Genomic DNA, 11035 nt, shown 5'->3' on the forward strand with positions numbered 1-11035 from the left:
CTCTTATTCAAATGCAGTGGTGGAGGAGGGGCAGCAAATGAAGTGGCAGGAACCCCAGGCAGGCTAGGGCTCCGCGGAATGACGAGGCCCGCCCGCCCGCCCCGTCGCATCCAGGCAGGCCTAACGAGATTAGATTTTCATAAACTTCAGACAGTACCAATTCCTAATTCCTCGGCGCACGGCCGGGAGGCCAGACAGGGCTGCCTGCACGGGCTGCTTGTTAACCAGGAAGCACGCTGGCTGCCCCGCCGCCTGGAGCAGACGCCATGGGGGCAGGCGGCGGGGGAGGGGGGAGAGCCGTCTGGTCTGGAGACCTCCCGTGGGCTGGCAGGAGTTGGGTGGACTCTGGCCCAGCTCTCCAGCCAAGGAAGGAGAAAAGCGCTCCAGCACCGGGCTGCCGCTCTGATTATTAACTGAGAACCCAGTGACAGTCGTGCCCACATCACATGGGGAATTCTACACCAGCCCCATTTACAGCTGGGAAGTGGCCGGACAGGGGTTTGAACCAAGGCTCCTGCGTTTGGTTCACGTTGTGGCTCCGTCACCAAGAACAGGGGACCATAAGCTTGGATGTAAAAGAATTGCATGTTTACCGTAACCAGCCCGAACGGGAACATGGACACCAAACCACAGGGCGTCAGCAGCACCTGCGATGTGGTCGCCAGTGGAAGCCACAGGTTGCCTGTCGCATCGAAACCTGCCGGGTTATATTTACCGTGATAGTATCCCCGGGTCTCACGTGTGATCCTCTACATTCTTCCTATGTCGCAAGTCTGGTTGAGAGTTTGAGAACTATTTTGATACAGTTGGCTTCCTTTCAAAGCCTGACTTGAATTTTTATTCGGTTTAATTTTATTTTAAAAATCTCATTCTGAGAGCGCGTCCTGGCTTCCCCAGGTGCCGGAGGAGGAAGCCTCGGAGTCAGGACTGTTCTCTTCTGACTCTTGGTCTGACCGACGTTGCTGCCCCTCGGGGGTTTGTGGGAATGAAGAGGGAAGGTCCTGTCCTGGGCGGGTGCTTGGCACTCAGGTAGCAGCAGAGGAGAACGCTGCTGTGAGTATCTCTATGCAGTTTCGTGGGAGGTGCCCAGAGCTGCCCTGAGTGCCTGGCACGAGGTCCTTCGGACCGTACTGTGACGTTCCTCCATGCTGGTGGCCAGGTGGGTACCGCTGGCCAAGATACTGGGTTCGAGGACACATGACAAGCGATGCGCCAGCGGTCCTGAACCAGCCTGGCAGCCAAGCCCGCTCCACACAAGTGCCTGGCTTGAACCCACACTGTTCCCGACATTCCGGGGCCACGGCACCCAGGACCACTGGGTGTGGGGCATCAGCCTAACCTGGGCCTGAAAGTATGGGCTTGGGGGGTCTGGGCTCTCTTGGGCTGTGTGGCCTTTGGCCAGTCACCTCCCCTCTCCCAGCCTCAGTTTCCCCATCTGTAAAGTTGGCGGCGGGGGTCATGTTAGTGTCTACTTCACAGAATGCTGGTGACGGTTCAGTAAGTTGATGCCTGTACGGATTCGGGCTGTGCCTGGCCTTGAGGGGCCCCTCCGTGACGCTGCCTCTCTCACTAGTGTCAGAGGGGCTGGGAGAGGATCAGAGATGCCCGTGCACGCGTCTGGACGTGATTGCGTCTGTCTCTGGAGGAGGAGACAAAAGGAGGGTCAGGCCACTCCAGTGAGGCGGACGAACCTGTTAATTTGAAATTATTCACGAGGAAAGAAGACAGTCAAATTAGAATGACCTTACTTTGCATGTGGAAGATGGGCTTGGCCACCCCCAAGAGCCTGCCGCATCCATCACCCACCCCAAGGGGGAGATTATGAAGAAAAATGGCAGGACCTCTCCCCCACCCCCACCCCCCAACAGCGAGCGGACTTGACGCCCAGAACAGGATGAGGGAAATGTGATGTTTCCTCCCCAAAGGCTCCTGTCCTTGGAGCAGAGACCAGTGCCCAGAAGTCCAGCCGCCACCTTGGGTGACCTTTCTGGACTGACCCTGGGGCAGAGGCCCGTGAGGCATGCTCAGCGTTTCCAGGGCATCGGCCTGGGTGAGGGGTGCCTGTTGTCCCCAAAGGCGTGTTGGGAATTGTGACAGGATCACGTGCTGTTTTCTGCCCCGTCCTGAGCTCTTGACATCTATTATTTCATCCCCCGGGGACCTCATGGGGGTGCCTGTGCCCAGGGTCACACAGCTAGTAGCTGGCACATGCAGGGAGACAGGACTGGGCATCCTCAGAGGTATTCCCAGCGTGGGAAGGGGGAACTAACAGACACTTTGGGAACGCTGGGAGAATTTAGCAGAGTTTCCCCTTCTCGCTCCCTGAGGGAGGCTCTGGGTTCGGGACCGGCCCTGCCCTTTGATCTAGAGCAAATTCTCCCTGTCTCGGTTTGCCCATCTGCAAAATGGCAGTGGTGATGGCTGGCACCTCACAGACTTGGGGGAGGCGGGCTCAAAGCAGGGCCGTGCGTGTGTTGTACATGTCATCATCCTGACTGTAGTCCCAGTGAGTAGTCGCCACGACAACGGGGAGCTTGGGCTGTGGACCATCCTGCCATCTCCTCTTGCTCTGGTCTCCCTTTGTCTGTGACCAGGCTTTGCTGTGAGTCCCATGGTCACAGGAGACTTGAGCTGAGTGGGGGGCAGTGGTTGGACCCACGCCTTCCACCACTGTGCCGGGCACTCGGCCGCATGTCCAGCAGGATCGGTGTGGCTCCACATCTTGGGGGCTCCTCTCTTGGCTGGAACTCCCGAAGCTGCCCGTTCTGCAGGCTTTGGCCTGCTCGGTGCTTTCAAAACTCTAGAATGTGTTGCCGGCGTTAAGGCCCAGGCAGTTCTGGGGAGATGGGGAGGTGTGGCTGCACTGGGCCAGCCTGCCTGGGGGCTGTCCTGTTTGGCCTGCTGGGCTTTCAGTTAGCAGTGCCAGTCTAGAGTGCCCTGTGGACCTGGTGAGGAGGAGCTCCTGCTCGATTAGTGATGCCTGCTGTGGGAGCAGGATTGAGGAGTTGGGTACGAATGCTGAAACCCAGGCTGCCCACAGGGGCCAGGCAGATGCTATCAAGCAGAATGGGGGCCGAGGTGGAGCTTGGGGCCAAGTGGACAGCACAGCCTGTGTAGTGAGGGTGGCTGCCCTGCAGCTCCATTCCTTTGAGTGGGGGCAGGGGACTGTGCATGCAAGCGCCCTCAGGTCCCCAGTTTGCCACCGTTCCCAGCAGGTCCTTTCCGATACACTTCCCGGAAAGGTGGGTTCCTGTCGCCCGAGGCAGTGTCTCCCGGAAGGAGCACCCTCAGAGTGAAAGTTCACTGTGGTGCTGTCGGCGGGACCAGAGCCCCCTCACCCCGTGGCCAAGGTCAAAACACCCAGCCCAGGGTGTTCTCTTCCTCATGGGTAGGGGTGAATCACTTGCCGGCCGGGGGGGCCTCTCCTGCACCCCTCAGTGCCCGCCCTCCCCCCCCAGTCCGTGTCTCTGCATGGCCCAGAATACTCAGCTCGGTCCTGCTCGAACCCTCTCAGGCTTCCGGGTTCGGGCCGCCCTTGTTTTGCCGTGGCTGGAGTGCTGCAGAGTCCCCCACTAACTGTGGTCACCCTGAGGAGTGCTCTCTGCGTGCTGGGCACGTCGCCCTCACACCACCTCCTCCTCCACACAGGGAAGCTGGGATGGATTCAGCGAGTCAGGGTCCCGGAGCCAGCCTGGGGGTCCCCTTGGGGACCTGCCCAAGGGTCTCGGGAGCCCGGAGTCTCCCTCCTCCTCTGGCCAAGACCCCAGGCCTTTGGCTTCCAGAATGGAGCCTAGAAATGATTCGTGGTTTCTCTTTTTTCTGAGCGTTTGCCCCTCTCTTCTCCCACGTGGATGTGCACAGGGCTGGGGCCCAGGGACCAGGGTGGTCACATGGGCGCTTTCGGCACCCTGGGCTCCTTCCTGGGGGTGACGCTTCACGCTGGACCCCGGCCCCCAGAAATCAGGTCCTCCTGCCCTTTTGGGGTCGGGAGAGCTGTGCGGTTTGTTCACACCCGCTCAGCCTGCTGGGGCCTCGTCCACTGCTCTCTTTCAGGCCCTACCAGCCCTGTTGCCTCGGCCGCTGGACAACACCGGGAGGAGGGCAGAGGCCTGGCCAGGGCCCTGCAGGCCGCCAGGGCCGGGGACAGAGACAGAGGCAGCGCACACCTCCTTTCCTGCAGGCCCGGGCGGGCAGGGCGCCTGGAGATGGTGGGGGGAGGGGCAGAGAGGTGCCCACCCCCAGGTCCCCTGCGGGGTGAAGAGTGCACGGCCTTGGGGGGGGCGCGGGTGCAGGCCTCTCTGAGGGGGGCCGTGGGTGTTGCACAAAGCCAGCCTCTGTGTCTTCTGAATGGGCAGCTTTATCTGGGGCCCTAGCGGACGGGCCCTGGACCAGCCCGTCTGGGGAGGCAAGAGGTGTGGCTGCAGTGATCGGGGCTGAGGCCAGAGACCTGGCCTTTGCCCAACCCAGGCCCTGCCGTCCTCCTGGCGGGAAAGTGAAGGAGCCCCTCAGAGGGTTTGAGGCTTGTCCGATTCCCCGCTAGGCGGGGCACGGCCTTCTGGGGCTCGGGAAGGTCTCATCAAAGTCCCTGGCTACCTCATCCTCCTTCCTGGGCCCCCCAAGGCGAGGGAGGGATGCAGCTCCACACAGGCCGGAGCCAGGGCCCAGGCTCCAGATCGAATTCCCGGGTGCAGAGGCGGCCGTCCAGTGGGTGGTCGAGCGGGGGGAGCCACCAGCGCTGGGCCCTGGGGCTACACGAGTCTGTCACTAGGCCTGAACCTGGGTCTTCTCACCTGCAAGACGGGATGATAAAAAGTACCCGTGTGTACGCTTAGCCCTGAACAGAGGTCCTCAGCCCCAGCACACTCTTTGTTGCGGGGTGCCCTGTGCCCTGTAGGATATTAAGGTTCCAGGAGCGCCCCCAGTTGTGACAAGCCACTAGTGTCCCCAGACATTGCCACGTGTCCCCTGGGGGTTAGACTAACCCGACTCACTGACGGCCTCAGGCAGACACTGGCACAGCTGGGCAAAGGCTTGACGTGGTGGAGGAAGGTGGGCGTCCTGCAGAGCCCGCGGTGGGAGAAGGGGTGGCCGGGGCTTCGGAGAGGACGTGCAGGCAGGCTGCGTGTGGAGGAGCTTCCGCGGCTGTACCAGCAGGGACGCCCACCGGGATGCCCTGATCTCCCGCGGGACACCGAGGCTGGCGGCAGGAGAGCTGGCCCTCGCCGGGTTTGGCGGGGCCCCGCTTGAGCGACCCGCGAGCGACACAGTCCCCACCTGCGGCCCGCCCCCCGCACCCCAGCTTCCTCGCGTCTCTCTGGGGGGAAGAAGAGCTGAGTCAGTGGCCCTGAGCAGTGCCCCTGGGGAGCCCTCCGCCAATTGCTTGTTAGCGGGGGAGGGGGGCCTTCCTGCCTGCCCTGTGGGATCATCCGTGGGCAGCCTCAGGCTGGCGGAGGCTGGCCGCGCCCCCTCTGCCGCCCTGTCCCTCCCCAGGTCCCCGGCATCTCGCCCGCCGCTGCTGGGGACTCTGCTGGCACCGGGCACGGCCAGCTGCCGCGCCACCCGACACGGACCTGCTCGAGTCAGCAGAAACCACCCGACTCCGGCAGGATCAAAATAACCTCCTTCCTTTCCAGCACTTGAGGGTTTTTCCGCCTTCTGGGGGAAAAACAAAACAAACCCGAAAAAAAGAAATGAGAGCGGCAGTGTTTGCCGCCGCCCGGAATGTGGTTTTTCTGAGGCCTCTTCCCGGCGGCGGCCCGCGCACACTCTGTGCCGTGGAGGGTGGTGTGTCTTCGTGCGTCTCGCGTGTGTGATAGATGTGTCTGTACGCGGCTGTGTTGGGGTGTGTGGATGCTCAGACGCCCCAAGCCCTGAGGTCTCACGTGTCCCCTTGGTCTTACAGCGGAGCTGGAGTTCGTTGAGATCACCGTCATCGTGGTGGTGGTGATGGTGATGGTGGTGGTGATCACGTGTCTGCTGAGCCATTACAAACTGTCCGCTCGCTCCTTCATTGGCCGGCACAGCCAGGGCAGGAGGAGGGAAGACGCCCTGTCCTCGGTGAGTGTCTGCCCTCCCTGAGCTTCCAGGGGGCCCGTGGACGCCCCTGATCAAGCGCCTGTGGTGTCAGGGTCGGGTGCTCACAGGAACTGACGGCAGGGAGACAGTCTGGGGGGGGGGGGCTGGGGGGGGGAGGGCTTCTAGGTATAGGCAGTGACCCAGATGGAAGGGAGCCCATGGACCAGTGCATGCAGTGGGGCTTTGGTCCCCAGATCCATCCGTCCATCCATCCGTTGGACAGACATTTACTGAGCACCCTCTGTGTGTCTAGAGCCTTCCCAGGCACTGGGGGGAGATAGCTTCGAGCAGGTCGCAGGGGGTTGCTGCCTGATGGGCTGGATGTAGACAGACAGGAGCGCCAGATGCTCCGAAGGAAGCTGAAAGGAGTCACCGGGAATCCCAGAGTGGCTGGTTTACCCAGGACAGTCGAGGTGAGCCCCCGAGGCCGAGCTCTGAAGGGAGAAACAAGGGTGGGGTGCAGAGCGGGTGAGCGCAGGAAGGGTGAGAAGGACAAACACGGCACGGTCCTTGCTGTCCCTACAAAACTGCAGTTTGATATGTTACTAGAATTGTGTGCCCTGTTGGGCATTCTGGAAACCCAGGAATATCCCCACAAAACTCCACAAACTGGGGCAGATGGAGCAGCTCCCAGCGGTTTGGGAACTCGCCCTCCTCCAGACCTGAGCATGCAAGTTCCCCTCATTCACCTTCACCTTCGGTGCCACCCCTGCCCCGCCGCTCCGTGTTCCTCAGCAGATGGACCAGGGGGCGGTGTAGAGTCCATCACTAAACAGTTTCCATCTCCACGCCTGTCAGGTGTAATTTAACCACCTGGACAGGAGTCGCCGTCTGAGGGACAGGCTGCAGATGACACGGAGAGGGGGGCCCGTGGGCGGCCCCGGGGCTGTGCAGGGAGCACATCTCTGGGCGCGTGTTCACCGGGCACTGGGGGGAAGCGGCAGCGGGCATGGCCTCCCGGCTCTGGGGGACGCCTGGGGCCGGCGCTGGTGCCCAGAGTCTGTGGGGCTGAGCTGTCAGGCTGGCAGGCCTGTCCCTGGCAAATTTGGGCATCTCCGCTTGCGTCAGGCCTCAGTATGTCACCAGGTTGCCAGGGCAAGGAGCATCCGCTCTGGTCCCTCTGACGGGAGCACTGGGTGCCCCAAACCCGAGGCCCGGTGTGTCCGGAGGACACTTGGCAGCTTCCTGCAGGGCTTACCTGCGTGTTTATTTGCTGTCGCTGTTGCCTGAGTGACAGTGCCACCAGCTGCACTGCCACGTCCGCGCTCAGTAATCCCTCCCACATTTTACAGAGGAGAAACTGGGGCTCAGAGAGGTGGGAACATTTGCCTAGGGCCACACAGCTTCTAAGCGACAGCTTGAAGAGCCCGTGACCCGTTTTGTCCCACCTCGGATGCTGGGGCAAGCTTTGGACAAATGAGAAGACATCAGCCTGGTAGCCGTGCTCCAGGGTGGGGCATCCTACCCGCTCTGAGCCTCAGTGTGTGTGTCTGTAAAATGGGTGGAGCGAGCCTTTCTCCTTCCTACCCTGCATGGTCACAGGGAGGGTGAAGTTAGCTGAGGGAGCTGGGGAGATGGCAGAGGTTCTGGCGTGAGGGACCCGTGCCACCATAGCAGGGACAGCCCTGTAGGCAGCACTGGGACTTTGTGCCCAGGTGGAGGTCAGGATTCGGGCTCTGGTTCCTGAGCATCTGAGGTTTAAAGAAAGTCTCCCCTGCCCCCCTGCCCCCGGCCGACTTCTACCAGCCACCTGCACAGGCCCCCGGGGATGCCCAGCTGGGTAAACATGGAGGCTTGTTAGACCTGGGGTACGTGTGGCGGCTCCCCTGGGGCCCCTGCCAGACAGGGCGTGTCTGAGGAGTCTCGAGGGCCCATGACCTCCCAGAGAGACCCAAACGCAGCCGCCGTCTGCTTGGCGCTGGGCCCACCCCTGGCATGGCTGTCCTGCCGTGGCCCCTTTTCAGGGTGAACCTCTGGCAGTTCACTTCCTCATCTGTCAGAGGGTGGGGCTCAGGTGCAGGTAAAGCCCTGTGGCCCTGGGACCTCACTTCCCCACCTGACGCTGCAGCCAGAGAAGCTAGAAAATCCTGCAGGGGTACAGACTGTGGCTCGGCGTCTGCAGCTGAAGGCAGGGCGGGAGTCAGCCAGGTCCAGATGGACCAGGGCCGGGTGCCCACTCTGTGAGTCAGGTTCCTGGGCTCATCCCCACGGTCTCTTCTGTGGCTGCGGTTGCCCTGCAGCAGCCTTCTTGGTGGTGTGACAGACTGTCTGGCCCTTTATGGAGCCAGTTTGCGGACCCCTGGTCTAGATGGGTAAGCCATGGGCAGCTGGACGAACTCTCCAAGGAAGCTTTTCGAAAGAGAAGGAGGTGTCGGGGAGTGGAGCGGGGGTGAGAGAAGGAGCTGCCAGGAGCAGCCCTGTGGGCGCTGGCACCTGGAAAGGCGTCAGGGCCATTCACTGAATAAGAGAACAAGGTGAGTTAAGACACGGCCTGTGGGCAGGTGTCGTGCAGCCAGCTGGCCTCCGGGTTCCTCACAGCAGGGCCAGGCTGATACAGGAGCTGAGATGCTGTGGGAGCCTGGGGAGGGGCATCCGGCAGGTGGGAGGTTCCTGGAGGCCTCCCTGGAGGAGGAGGTGACCTCCAGGTGCACAGGTTGGGGGCAGTCAGGTGACAAGGATGGAAGTGATTCTGGGGTCTGCGGTGGGGCCTCCCAAGCACTGTGGGTGGAGACTCCCCAGGCTAGGGCTCGACGGAGGGCTGGGGGGTGGGCAGTGGTGGGAAGACGTGTGGGGACCTCGAACAGAGGGCCTCCCAGGGGGGTTTTAGGCAGGGGCCCGTCTGGGTCACATTTATCCAAGTTGACCTTGGCTGCTTGCACCCCTCCCCAGGACTCCCGACTTGAATGGGGAGCAGGTGGACGTCCCCCTATCTGCTTCCTGGTGCTCACATGGACTGTGCCAGGGGCCCGACTGGGGGCCACAGAGCCTGCCAGGGTCGGCTTGAGCCCGAATGCTTCTGGAGGCGGTGGGCGAGGTTTGGATCCCAGCACTGCCTGCTACCAGCTGGAGCAGCTCGGCTTAGCCACCTGACCTCAGCCTTGCAGGTTTTGTCGGGAGAGTTGTTAGTGCTTTAAAGAGCGTAGCACAGTAGCTGGCACCGAGGCGTTCCTAATATCAGTAACAGAATGGCCCTCCGTATCCCCACGCCTGGAATAAACTAGACCCCAGTGAGTCTTTGTGGGGTGCTTTCCTGATGGAACAGTTTGGAGAGACACAGAGCTCCCCTAGTGGCCATGTAGGAAATTGCAGCCCTCCTGGCAATTCCTCCCCAAACTGCCGGTGAGAATCGTCTTGCAAGGGAACCCTCAAGAAAACATGTCCCCCAAAAAACTTCGGGGTGATAGATATGTTCATTATCTAGATTGTGGTGATGGGCTCCCGGTAGATACCTATGCCAAAACAACCAAATTGTATGCTTTGAATATGTGCAGTTGATTATATGTCAGTTACATCTCAATAAAACTATAAAATTAAAGGAAGGAAGGCATCCCTCCCCACAGGCCCGGGCCTATCCATGAGTATCACCGGAACAGAAGTGGTGCTGAATGATTGCATGATTAACTCTCCTGTATTTCTTCATCTATAAACTGGGCCCCCAACAACGGGGGCAAGACAGACCATAGTAAGTGCTAAATAAATACGCAGACAAGGTGATTACAGACATGACGGATGCTTTGAAGGAGATAAGCAGATGACGGGATGTTTAATGGGAGAAGGCCCTTTAGATAATGGTGCTAGAGAAAGCCTGCGGTGGGCACTGGAATTGAAAAGCGAGAAGGAGCCAGCTGTGCAGTGGGGCAGCCAGTGCGAAGGCCCTGTGGTGCACAGTTAGCACTTCCATGCACTAAAGAGCGGGTCAGTGTGACAGGAGGGAGAGCGGTGGTGGCACCCAGCACCGTCTTAGGCTCACTGAGCGTTGCGCGCACCCTGGTGGTGGCACCCAGCACCGTCTTAGGCTCACTGAGCGTTGCGCGCACCCTGGTGGTGGCACCCAGCACCGTCTTAGGCTCACTGAGCGTTGCGCGCACCCTGGTGGTGGCACCCAGCACCGTCTTAGGCTCACTGAGCGTTGCGCGCACCCTGGTGGTGGCACCCAGCACCGTCTTAGGCTCACTGAGCGTTGCGCGCACCCTGGTGGTGGCACCCAGCACCGTCTTAGGCTCACTGAGCGTTGCGCGCACCCTGGTGGTGGCACCCAGCACCGTCTTAGGCTCACTGAGCGTTGCGCGCACCCTGGTGGTGGCACCCAGCACCGTCTTAGGCTCACTGAGCGTTGCGCGCACCCTGGTGGTGGCACCCAGCACCGTCTTAGGCTCACTGAGCGTTGCGCGCACCCTGGTGGTGGCACCCAGCACCGTCTTAGGCTCACTGAGCGTTGCGCGCACCCCAGGGGCTTTTGCATGTTCGCCTCCTTCAGTTCTTCGACAGATACTGCAGTTATGCACGTTTTCAGATGCAGTAACTTGACCGAGGTCGCACAGCAAGTACCTAGGCTTTCTTAGGAGCCGGTTCACCAGTTCATTTGGATGTGTTCTAAGGCCCACGGAAGCTGCTGGAGGGTTTTGAGAAGGAGGGACCCACGAATCAGATGTATGTTTTGGAAAGTGTGAGTTCGGAGGATGCATTTTCGGGGGGCAGCCTTGGGACCTGGGAGATCAGCGATTGTGTCATGTCCGAGAGGAACGTCCAGGCCCGGGCTGGGGTCACTGCAGTGGGGCTGAAGAGGGGGATGGGTGCAGCATCTCATGCCGAGTGGAGGCTCTCAGAGCCCACGCCAGGCTGCCCCTTTGCTCTCCCACCTCTGCCCGTCCCGCTGACCCTGTCCTCTTCCTCCCCGTACAGGAAGGATGCCTCTGGCCCTCGGAGAGCACGGTGTCAGGCAGTGGAATCCCGGAGGTGA

At 61.0% G+C, this 11035-nt stretch overlaps 1 protein-coding gene across 4 annotated transcripts in view; it reads left to right on the top strand.

Moving 5' to 3' along the window:
- Window positions 1–11035, top strand: part of PMEPA1 (prostate transmembrane protein, androgen induced 1) — a 58924-nt gene that overhangs the window by 43227 nt on the left and 4662 nt on the right. For 3 of the 4 annotated variants that reach the window (XM_032604819.1, XM_032604815.1, XM_032604817.1), the window contains exons 2-3: window positions 5903–6057; window positions 10978–11031. In XM_032604819.1, the coding sequence (XP_032460710.1) occupies window positions 5947–6057; window positions 10978–11031 (165 nt within the window). In that variant the 5' untranslated portion in view covers window positions 5903–5946. Of the gene's footprint in view, window positions 1–323; window positions 705–5902; window positions 6058–10977; window positions 11032–11035 lie in introns of those variants that run through there. The other variant, XM_032604816.1, reaches the window with a different exon arrangement.

The sequence above is a fragment of the Phocoena sinus genome, chromosome 15, assembly GCF_008692025.1.
Source record: "Phocoena sinus isolate mPhoSin1 chromosome 15, mPhoSin1.pri, whole genome shotgun sequence".
Classification (NCBI taxonomy): Eukaryota; Metazoa; Chordata; class Mammalia; order Artiodactyla; family Phocoenidae; genus Phocoena; species Phocoena sinus.